General features: G+C 46.9%; 1 protein-coding gene across 1 annotated transcript in view; it reads right to left on the bottom strand.

Annotated features, from left to right (window-relative positions):
* The window catches only part of LOC311103022 (phosphofurin acidic cluster sorting protein 2-like), a gene marked incomplete at both ends in the record, with an annotated part of 116,806 nt that overhangs the window by 15,477 nt on the left and 90,785 nt on the right, over positions 1-10,544 (bottom strand). The window contains 4 exons of the mRNA XM_084144515.1: positions 408-467; positions 921-1,001; positions 1,175-1,248; positions 9,085-9,247. Of these exons, the coding sequence (XP_084000641.1) occupies positions 408-467; positions 921-1,001; positions 1,175-1,248; positions 9,085-9,247 (378 nt within the window). The remainder of the gene's footprint in view (positions 1-407; positions 468-920; positions 1,002-1,174; positions 1,249-9,084; positions 9,248-10,544) is intronic.

Genomic DNA, 10,544 nt, shown 5'->3' with positions numbered 1-10,544 from the left:
AGACAGAGAGAGAGCGAGAGACAGAGAGAGAGAGAGACAGAGCGAGAGAGAGACAGAGAGAGAAACAGAGAGAGAGAGAGAGACAGACAGAGAGAGACAGAGAGAGAGAGAGAGAGAGAGACAGAGAGAGACAGAGAGAGACAGAGAGAGAGAGAGACAGAGAGAGAGAGGAGAGAGAGAGAGAGAGAGAGACAGAGAGAGAGAGACAGAGAGAGAGAGACAGAGAGAGAGAGACAGAGAGAGAGAGAGAGACAGACAGAGAGAGACAGAGAGAGAGAGCGAGAGACAGAGAGAGAGAGTACACAAGAGAACAGATTTTTAACAGTTGCATGAATCCACTGAGCTAAGGAATTAAAGGACCCTAGAAGTGTAGCGTTAGTTATACGACAGGCTTGACGCTAGTTTACCTCGTCTGAGACTCTGAACCTCTTCAGCAGGGCCACCACTCTCTGTTTAAAGTTCTGCTGCTAAAAACACAACAGGACACAGAAAACAACTACACGTCAGCCCTGTCTAAACTACCTGTCAGTTACCAGGGGGTTGTGTTCACTAGGAACCACACAGAAGCAAACGGAATGAAACGGGGAGGGACCTAGCTGAATTTGTCCCCATAAATATACAGTACAAAAAAAATGCACAAATGTTTTGTTACAGTGTACACTGCTGAATGCACCCCAGTAAATGGGAGTCATAGAGCTTGACTATAGTTAACAACCAATGTAAAGGAAGAGGAACCAGTGGTGTCAAATCACCAGGTAGCATTTTAGGCAGAACAGCAAAATACAACAACACTGCTGGGACATTTGTGAATTACCACTGCATGCTTTCACAGTAAAACATACCTCATCTAATTCCCAATAGATGAATAGACTTTAGATTGCTGGGCATAGCACAAGGGTGTCCTTGCTCCCATCTCTTACCCTGGTGATTGAAGCAGTTCTTACGATGGACCTCCTCTGCTTTTTAGGCTTCCTCACATCATACTCATCATCCTCAAGGTCCTGAAGACAGACAGACAGACAGGTTATCAACCAAATACAGTATAAATACTCCAGGTGTGTTTGTCCAGGTGTGAATGTCTTCAGTGAGGAGGACAGTGTAGGGGGACAGAGGAGTCCTTTCTGAATGTCTTCATAGAGGACAGAGTTGAGGACAGCATTATATTTGTACTGACCTGACCCTGGACAGCGTCGTCACTGGCCTCCTGCTCTGAAGAGAAACTCTCATATTCCTCCTCCGAATAGTTATCTGGAGCACAACACACACACACACACACACACACACACACACACACACACACACACACACACACACACACACACACACACACCACACACACACACACACACACACACACACCACACACACACACACACACACACACACACACCATTAACCTACTACTGCTGAAATGTTCTGGAGAAGATCACGTCACAGGCTGCTAGGACTGTCAAAACATTCATTATACATGCTTTCAGATTTCACAAGTAGTAGTGAGGTACAGGAGGTTCAGTAGTGAGGTACAGGAGGTTCAGTAGTGAGTTTCAGGAGGTTCAGTAGTGAGGTACAGGAGGTTCGGTAGTGAGGTTCAGTAGTGAGGTTCAGGAGGTTCAGTAGTGATGTTCAGTAGTGAGTTACAGGAGGTTCAGTAGTGAGGTTCAGTAGTGAGTTTTCAGGAGGTTCAGTAGTGAGGTACAGGAGGTTCAGTAGTGAGGTTCAGTACTGAGGTACAGGAGGTTCAGTAGTGAGGTACAGGAGGTTCAGTAGTGATGTTCAGTAGTGAGGTTCAGGAGGTTCAGTAGTGATGTTCAGTAGTGAGTTACAGGAGGTTCAGTAGTGAGGTACAGGAGGTTCAGTAGTGAGGTACAGGAGGTTCAGTAGTGATGTTCAGTAGTGAGGTACAGGAGGTTCAGTAGTGAGGTTCAGTAATGAGGTACAGGAGGTTCAGTAGTGAGGTTCAGTAGTGAGGTACAGGAGGTTCAGTAGTGAGGTACAGGAGGTTCAGTAGTGATGTTCAGTAGTGAGGTACAAGAGGTTCAGTAGTGATGTTCAGTAGTGAGGTTCAGGAGGTTCAGTAGTGAGGTACAGGAGGTTCAGTAGTGAGGTACAGGAGGTTCAGTAGTGATGTTCAGTAGTGAGGTACAGGAGGTTCAGTAGTGAGGTACAGGAGGTTCAGTAGTGAGGTACAGGAGGTTCAGTAGTGAGGTACAGGAGGTTCAGTAGTGAGGTACAGGAGGTTCAGTAGTGAGGTACAGGAGGTTCAGTAGTGAGGTACAGGAGGTTCAGTAGTGATGTTCAGTAGTGAGGTACAGGAGGTTCAGTAGTGAGGTACAGGAGGTTCAGTAGTGAGGTACAGGAGGTTCAGTAGTGAGGTACAGGAGGTTCAGTAGTGATGTTCAGTAGTGAGGTACAGGAGGTTCAGTAGTGATGTTCAGTAGTGAGGTACAGGAGGTTCAGTAGTGATGTTCAGTAGTGAGGTACAGGAGGTTCAGTAGTGATGTTCAGTAGTGAGGTACAGGAGGTTCAGTAGTGAGGTACAGGAGGTTCAGTAGTGAGGTACAGGAGGTTCAGTAGTGAGGTTCAGTAGTGAGGTACAGGAGGTTCAGTAGTGAGGTACAGGAGGTTCAGTAGTGAGGTTCAGTAGTGAGGTACAGGAGGTTCAGTAGTGAGGTACAGGAGGTTCAGTAGTGAGGTTCAGTAGTGAGGTACAGGAGGTTCAGTAGTGAGGTTCAGTAGTGAGGTACAGGAGGTTCAGTAGTGATGTTCAGTAGTGAGGTACAGGAGGTTCAGTAGTGAGGTACAGGAGGTTCAGTAGTGAGGTACAGGAGGTTCAGTAGTGAGGTACAGTAGTGAGGTTCAGTAGTGAGGTACAGTAGTGAGGTTCAGTACTGAGGTTCAGTAGTGAGGTTCAGTACTGAGGTTCAGTAGTGAGGTTCAGTAGTGAGGTTCAGTAGTGAGGTTCAGTAGTGAGGTACAGGAGGTTCAGTAGTGAGGTACAGGAGGTTCAGTAGTGAGGTTCAGTAGTGAGGTACAGGAGGTTCAGTACTGAGGTACAGGAGGTTCAGTACTGAGGTACAGTGGGGGGTTTGTATCATTTGATCTACACAACATGCCTAACACTTTGAAGATGCTAAATATTTTTTTGTGTGAAAAAAACAAAGAATAAGACAAAAAAACAGAAAACTTGAGCGTGCCTTAACTATTCACCCCCCCCCAAAGTCAATACTTTGTAGAGCCACCTTTTGCAGCAATTACAAGCTATAAGCTTGGCACATCTAGCCACTGGGATTTTTGCCCATTCTTCAAGACAAAACTGCTCCAGGTCCTTCAAGTTGGATGGGTTCCGCTGGTGTACAGCAATCTTTAAGTGATACCACAGATTCTCAATTGGATTGAGGTCTGGGCTTTGACTAGGCCATTCCAAGACATTTAAATGTTTCCCCTTAAACCACTCGAGTGTTGCTTTAGCAGTATGCTTAGGGTCATTGTCCTGCTGGGAGGTGAACCTCCGTCCCAGTCTCAAATCTCTGGAAGACTGAAAGACAAGAATTTCCCTGTATTTAGCGCCATTCATCATTCCTTCAATTCTGACCAGTTTCCCAGTCCCTGCCGATGAAAAACATCCCCACAGCATGATGCTGCCACCACCATGCTTCACTGTGGGGATGTTACTCATCTGAGTAACATCCCCACAGTCTCATCTGAGTACTTCCTTCCATATGTTTGGGGAGTCTCCCACATGCCTTTTGGCGAACACCAAACATGTTTGCTTATTTTTTTCTTTAAGCAATGGCTTTTTTCTGGCCACTCTTCCGTAAAGCCCAGCTCTGTGGAGTGTATGGCTTAAAGTGGTCCTCTGGACATAAAATCCAATCTCCGCTGTGGAGCTTTGCAGCTCCTTCAGGGTTATCTTTGATCTCTTTGTTGCCTCTCTGATTAATGCCCTCCTTGCCTGGTCTGTGAGTTTTGGTGGGTGGCCCTCTCTTGGCAGGTTTGTTCTGGTGCCATATTCTTTCAATTTTTAAATAATGAATTTTATGGTGCTCCGTGGGATGTTCAAAGTTTCTGATATTTTTTTATAACCCAACCCTGATCTATACTTCTCCACAACTTTGTCCCTGACCTGTTTGGAGAGCTCCTTGGTCTTCATGGTGCCGCTTGCTTGGTGGTGCCCCTTGCTTAGTGGTGTTGCAGACTCTGGGGCCTTTCAGAATAGGTGTGTATGTACTGTACACAACTGGAATAAACTACCAGAAGATCTTAGATGTGCCCCAAACGTATCCATTTTTAAATCCAGGTTAAAAACACTTCTCTTTTCACGTTCCTACGACTGAGCACTTAAACTGAACCACACTGTTTAGCCTTATAGCTTCCTAAGTTTTCATCCCATTTTTAATTTTTAATCTTTATATGTTATTTGTTTTGTTTGTTTTTATTGTATTTTTATTATTATGATGTTTTCATTACTTTTGATAAACATCTTTGTAAAGAACATTGAATTGCTTCGATGTATGAATTGTGCTGTATAAATAAACTTGCTTGCTTGCTTGCTGAGATCATGTGACAGATCATGTGACACTTAGATTGCACACAGGTGGACTTTATTTAACTAATTATGTGACTTCTGAAGGTAATTGGTTGCACCAGATCTTATTTAGGGGCTTCATAGTAAAGGGGGTGGATACATATGCACGCACCACTTTTCCGTTATTTATTTGGTAGAATGTTTTGAAACAAGTTATTTTTTTCATTTCACTTCACCAAGTTGGACTATTTTGTGTATGTCCATTACATGAAATCCAAATAAAACTCAATTTAAATTACAGGTTATAATGCAACAAAATAGGAAAAAAGCCAAGGGGGATGAATACTTTTGCAAGGCACTGTACAGGAGGTTCAGTAGTGATGTTCAGTAGTGATGTTCAGTAGTGATGTTCAGTAGTGATGTTCAGTAGTGATGTTCAGTAGTGATGTTCAGTAGTGAGGTACACTACCGTTCAAAAGTTTTGGGTCACTTAGAAATGTCATTTTTTTCGAAAGAAAAGCCATTTTTTTGTCCATGAAAATAACATCAAATTGATCAGAAATACAGTGTAGACATTGTTAATGTTGTAAATGGCTATTGTAGCTGGAAACTGCAGATTTTTTATGGAATATCTACATAGGCGTACAGAGGCCCATTATCAGCAACCATCAGTCCTGTGTTCCAATGGCACGTTGTGTTTGCTAATCCACGTTTATCATTTTAAAAGGCTAATTGATCATTAGAAAACCATTTTGCAATTATGTTAGCACAGCTGAAAACTGTTGTGCTGATTAAAGAAGCAATAAAACTGGCCTTCTTGAGACTAGTTGAGTATCTGGAGCATCAGCAATTGTGGGTTCGATTACAGGCTCAAAATGGCCCAAAACAAATAACTTTCTTCTGAAACTCGTCAGTCTATTCTTGTTCTGAGAAATGAATGCTATTCTATGCAAGAAATTACCAAGAAAATGAAGATCTCGTACAACGCTGTGTACTACTCTCTTCACAGAACAGCACAAACTGGTTCTAACCAGAATAGAAAGAGGAGTGGGAGGCCCCGGTGCACAACTAAGCAAGAGGACAAATACATTAGAGTGTCTAGTTTGAGAAACAGGCACCTCACAGGTCCTCAACTGGCAGCTTCATTAAATAGTACCCGCAAAACACCAGTCTCAACGTCAACAGTGAAGAGGCGACTCCGGGATGCTGACCTAGGCAGAGTTGCAAAGAAAAAGCCATTATCTCAGACTGGCCAATAAAAATAAAAGATTAAGATGGGCAAAAGAACACAGACACTAGACATTTTCTTTGCAACTCTGCCTAGAAGGTCAGCACCCTGGAGTCGCCTCTTCACTGTTGACGTTGAGACTAGTGTTTTGCGTGTACTATTTAATGAAGCTGCCATTTCCCCGAAACACAGATCGAGGAAGCCTTATCCAACTGAGACATAAGAATCACCTGAGAGGAACTTTGCCGAGCAACACACTCTGCTCACTCACGACGAACCGCTGAGTTTTATCTCTCCCAAAGGGGACCCAAACATTCCAGTGCACTTTTATCTTGCCCTAAGGGGACCCAAACATTCCAGTGCACTTTTATCTTGCCCTAAGGGGACCCAAACATTCCAGTGCACTTTTATCTTGCCCTAAGGGGACCCAAACATTCCAGTGCACTTTTATCTTGCCCTAAGGGGACCCAAACATTCCAGTGCACTTTTATCTCTCCCAAAGGGGACCCAAACATTCCAGTGCACTTTTATCTTGCCCTAAGGGGACCCAAACATTCCAGTGCACTTTTATCTTGCCCTAAGGGGACCCAAACATTCCAGTGCACCATCGTGCCTTAACAAACGTAATCTCTTTGGACCAAATGGAGTTGAGAACTGAAACTGAGAGAGAATGATGAGCTCCTCTGCGTGTGAGCTCCGACGAGGGAAGAAGCTTCTCCAACGCCCTGTTTCCTCTCCATCGTAACGGAAACCCAACTGAACCAGACGACACTCAGCTAACATACACGCAAATACATCATTGCATTTAATTTCCCTTTGGGTGACGCTGTGTCTGTGTAAAAGTGGTTTCAGTAACTGGTTATTGTAAGACTGTTAAGTCTGAATTACAAATCAATGACCAATACTGTCCACCGCGGTTAATCTGTAACCGGGCCGGTCCCTGGTTAGGGAGCCTATAGTTTCATGGCTGATGTAGTCTCTCCTTCACCTCTCCTGTTTTTACGAATAAGGATTTCCAATTCTCCAAAGTCCTGTTAAGGTGTTGCCATATCTGCCTGTGAGGCCTCCTGAGTGGCGCGGAGGTCTAAGGCACTGCATCGCAGTGCTTGAGGCGTCACTTCAGACCCGGGTTCGATCCCAGGCTGTGTCACAGCCGGCCGTGAACGGGAGACCCATGAGGCGGTGCACAATTGGCCCAGCGTCGTCCGGGTTAGGGGAGGGTTTGGCCGGCCGGGATGTTCTTGTCCCATCGCGTTCTAGCGACTTCTTGTGGCGGGCCGGGCGCCTGTGGAACGATAAACATTTAATGAACATGCACCTGTGGAACGGTCATTAAGACACTAACAGCTTACAGACGGTAGGCAATTAAGGTCACAGTTATGAAAACTTAGGACACTAAAGAGGCCTTTCTACTGACTCTGAAAAACACCAAAAGAAAGATGCCCAGGGTCCCTGCTCATCTGCGTGAACGTGCCTTAGGCATGCTGCAAGGAGACATGAGGACTGCAGATGTGGCCAGGGCAATAAATTGCAATGTCCGTACTGTGAGACGCCTAAGACAGCGCTACAGGGAGACAGGACGGACAGCTGATCGTCCTTGCAGTGGCAGACCACGTGTAACAACACCTGCACAGGATCGGTCCATCTGAACATCACACCTGCGAGACAGGTACAGGATGGCAACAACAACTGCCCGAGTTACACCAGGAACGCACAATCCCTCCATCAGTGCTCAGACTGTCCGCAATAGGCTGAGAGAGGCTGGACTGAGGGCTTGTAGGCCTGTTGTAAGGCAGGTCCTCACCAGACATCACCGGCAACAACGTTGCCTATGGGCACAAACCCACCGTCGCTGGACCAGACAGGACTGGCAAAAAGTGCTCTTCACTGACGGGTCGCGGTTTTGTCTCACCAGGGGTGATGGTCGGATTCGCGCTTATCGTCGAAGGAATGAGCGTTACACAGAGGTCTGTACTCTGGAGCGGGATCGATTTGGAGGTGGCAGGTCCGTCATGGTCTGGGGCGGTGTGTCACAGCATCATCGGACTGAGCTTGTTGTCATTGCAGGCAATCTCAACGTTGTGCGTTACAGGGAAGACATCCTCCTCCCTCATGTGGTACCCTTCCTGCAGGCTCATCCTGACATGACCCTCCAGCATGACAATGCCACCAGCCATACTGCTCGTTCTGTGCGTGATTTCCTGCAAGATAGGAATGTCAGTGTTCTGCCATGGCCAGCGAAGAGTCCGGATCTCAATCCCATTGAGCACGTCTGGGACCTGTTGGATCGGAGGGTGAGGGCTAGGGCCATTCCCCACAGAAATGTCCGGAAACTTGCAGGTGCCTTGGTGGAAGAGTGGGGTAACATCTCACAGCAAGAACAGGCAAATCTGTGGAACTTGTTCAGTTTATGTCTCAGTGGTTGAATCTTGTTATGTTCATACAAATATTTACACATGTTAAGTTTGCTGAAAATAAACGCAGTTGACAGTGAAAGGACGTTTCCTTTTTTTGCTGAGTTTAGGTTTAATGGTATGGTTAATGATAAGTAGTGATAGAGTTAATTCAAGGGGTCTCTCTATATCAAAACCCCTAATGGTGCCCCTCATAGATTAATTTGGATAGCCAAAATAATTAGATAAATTAGATACATTTAATTATTCCAGTAATTTGAATATCCAAAGTCAAAACACTGTGTTAACCCGTTCTGGAGCAGAGACAACTTGTGCTGAGCCGTACTGTTTGTTTTTTTCACCTTTATTTAACCAGGTAAACCAGCTGAGAACAAGTTCTCATTTACAAACTGCGACCTGGCCAAGATAAAGCAAAGCAGTGCGATAAAAAAACAACAACACAGAGTTACATAATGGGGTAAAACAAAACATAAAGTCAAGAAAACCGTGTTGAGTCATACCTTCCTAGAACCACAATGTTGTGTATCAGCGTACCTGAGCATTTGATCTTGGTTCCCCCCCTGCAGTGCTGTATTAACCCATACTAACGCAGAGCCTTGCTGCGTCACAGTGCACCTGCGTTAACACATCCCTGAGTAGAATCATGATGTGTAGAAACCTACATGAACATTTGATCATTGTTCCCCCCCTGCAGAGCAGCCTCTTCGTGGTCTATGAGCTCACTGAAAAATCGACCGTATTAAACTTCAACTTACGCTAGCCTCTGTTACCCTCTACAGGGCTGGCTGGCTGAAGGGCGGCTGATTATGATGGGATCATGCTGTTAACACACGCTGGAGTCCTAACACCTTAGGGGTCTACAGCCACGCCTCAGAGCTTACCTAACAGGAACTGAGCCATCCTGTGCTGAAGCCTACCTGAGCATTTGATCTTGGTTCCCTCCTGCAGAGCGGCCTCCTCGTGGTCTATGGGCTGACTGGACAGAGAGAAGATCCAGATCTCTGCTACTTTACCCAGCATCTCCTTCTGGTTACTGCACAGAGACAGAACTTGGCTCCCCTCCGTAGGCTGCTGCATCACCTGGTGGGGGGCAGAGAGATTACATTAGAACAACTTTGGGGGAGAGTGGGAAGGAGAGAGACAGAGAGGGGGATGAGGGAAGGAGAAGGAGAGAGAGAGACAGAGAGGGGGATGAGGGAAGGAGAAGGAGAGAGAGAGACAGAGAGGGGGATGAGGGAAGGAGAGAGAGAGACAGAGAGGGGGATGAGGGAAGGAGAAGGAGAGAGAGAGACAGAGAGGGGGATGAGGGAAGGAGAAGGAGAGAGAGAGACAGAGAGGGGGATGAGGGAAGGAGAGAGAGAGACAGAGAGGGGGATGAGGGAAGGAGAGAGAGAGAGACAGAGAGGGGGATGAGGGAAGGAGAGAGAGAGACAGAGAGGGGGATGAGGGAAGGAGAGAGAGAGACAGAGAGGGGGATGATGGAAGGAGAAGGAGAGAGAGAGACAGAGAGGGGGATGATGGAAGGAGAAGGAGAGAGAGAGACAGAGAGGGGGATGAGGGAAGGAGAGAGAGAGACAGAGAGGGGGATGAGGGAAGGAGAGAGAGAGAGACAGAGAGGGGGATGAGGGAAGGAGAAGGAGAGACAGAGAGGGGGATGAGGGAAGAAGGAGAGAGACAGAGAGGGGGATGATGGAAGGAGAGAGACAGAGAGGGGGATGAGAGAAGGAGAAGGAGAGAGAGAGACAGAGAGGGGGATGATGGAAGAAGGAGAGAGACAGAGAGGGGGATGAGGGAAGGAGAAGGAGAGACACAGAGAGGGGGATGAGGGAAGAAGGAGAGAGACAGAGAGGGGGATGAGGGAAGGAGAAGGAGAGAGAGAGACAGAGAGGGGGATGATTGAAGGAGAGAGACAGAGAGGGGGATGATTGAAGGAGAAGGAGAGAGAGGACGGTAGGGGGGAGGGCTAGATGAATACAGTGCTGAGAGAACCACAATTTTGATGAAAGTATCTTTCCAGTTATCAGATCATCTGTTTCTCTCTGCTGTTGCTATCCTCAAAGTCCCAAAAGTAACTATTCTATTTCTGTTTTTAATTCCAACAAACATGTTCCTGAGAATAACGCCTGCTTGCCTCCCTCCCTCCCTCCCTCCCTCCCTCCCTCCCTCCCTCCCTCCCTCCCTCCCTCCCTCCCTCCCTCCCACCCTCCCTCCCTCCCTCCCTCCCTCCCTCCCTCCCTCCCTTCCCCACTTCTCTCTCTCCCTCCCTCCCTCCCTCCCTCCATCCCTCCCTCCCACCCTCCCTCCCTCCCTCCCTCCCTCCCTCCATCCCTCCCACCCTCCCTCCCTCCCTCCCTCCCTCCATCCCTCCCTCCCTCCC

The sequence above is a fragment of the Coregonus lavaretus genome (genome assembly GCF_964263955.1).
Source record: "Coregonus lavaretus genome assembly, chromosome: 27".
Lineage (NCBI taxonomy): Eukaryota > Metazoa > Chordata > Actinopteri > Salmoniformes > Salmonidae > Coregonus > Coregonus lavaretus.
The sequence above is the reverse complement of the archived record's forward strand: the minus strand, read 5'-3'. Positions and strand labels throughout refer to the sequence as shown.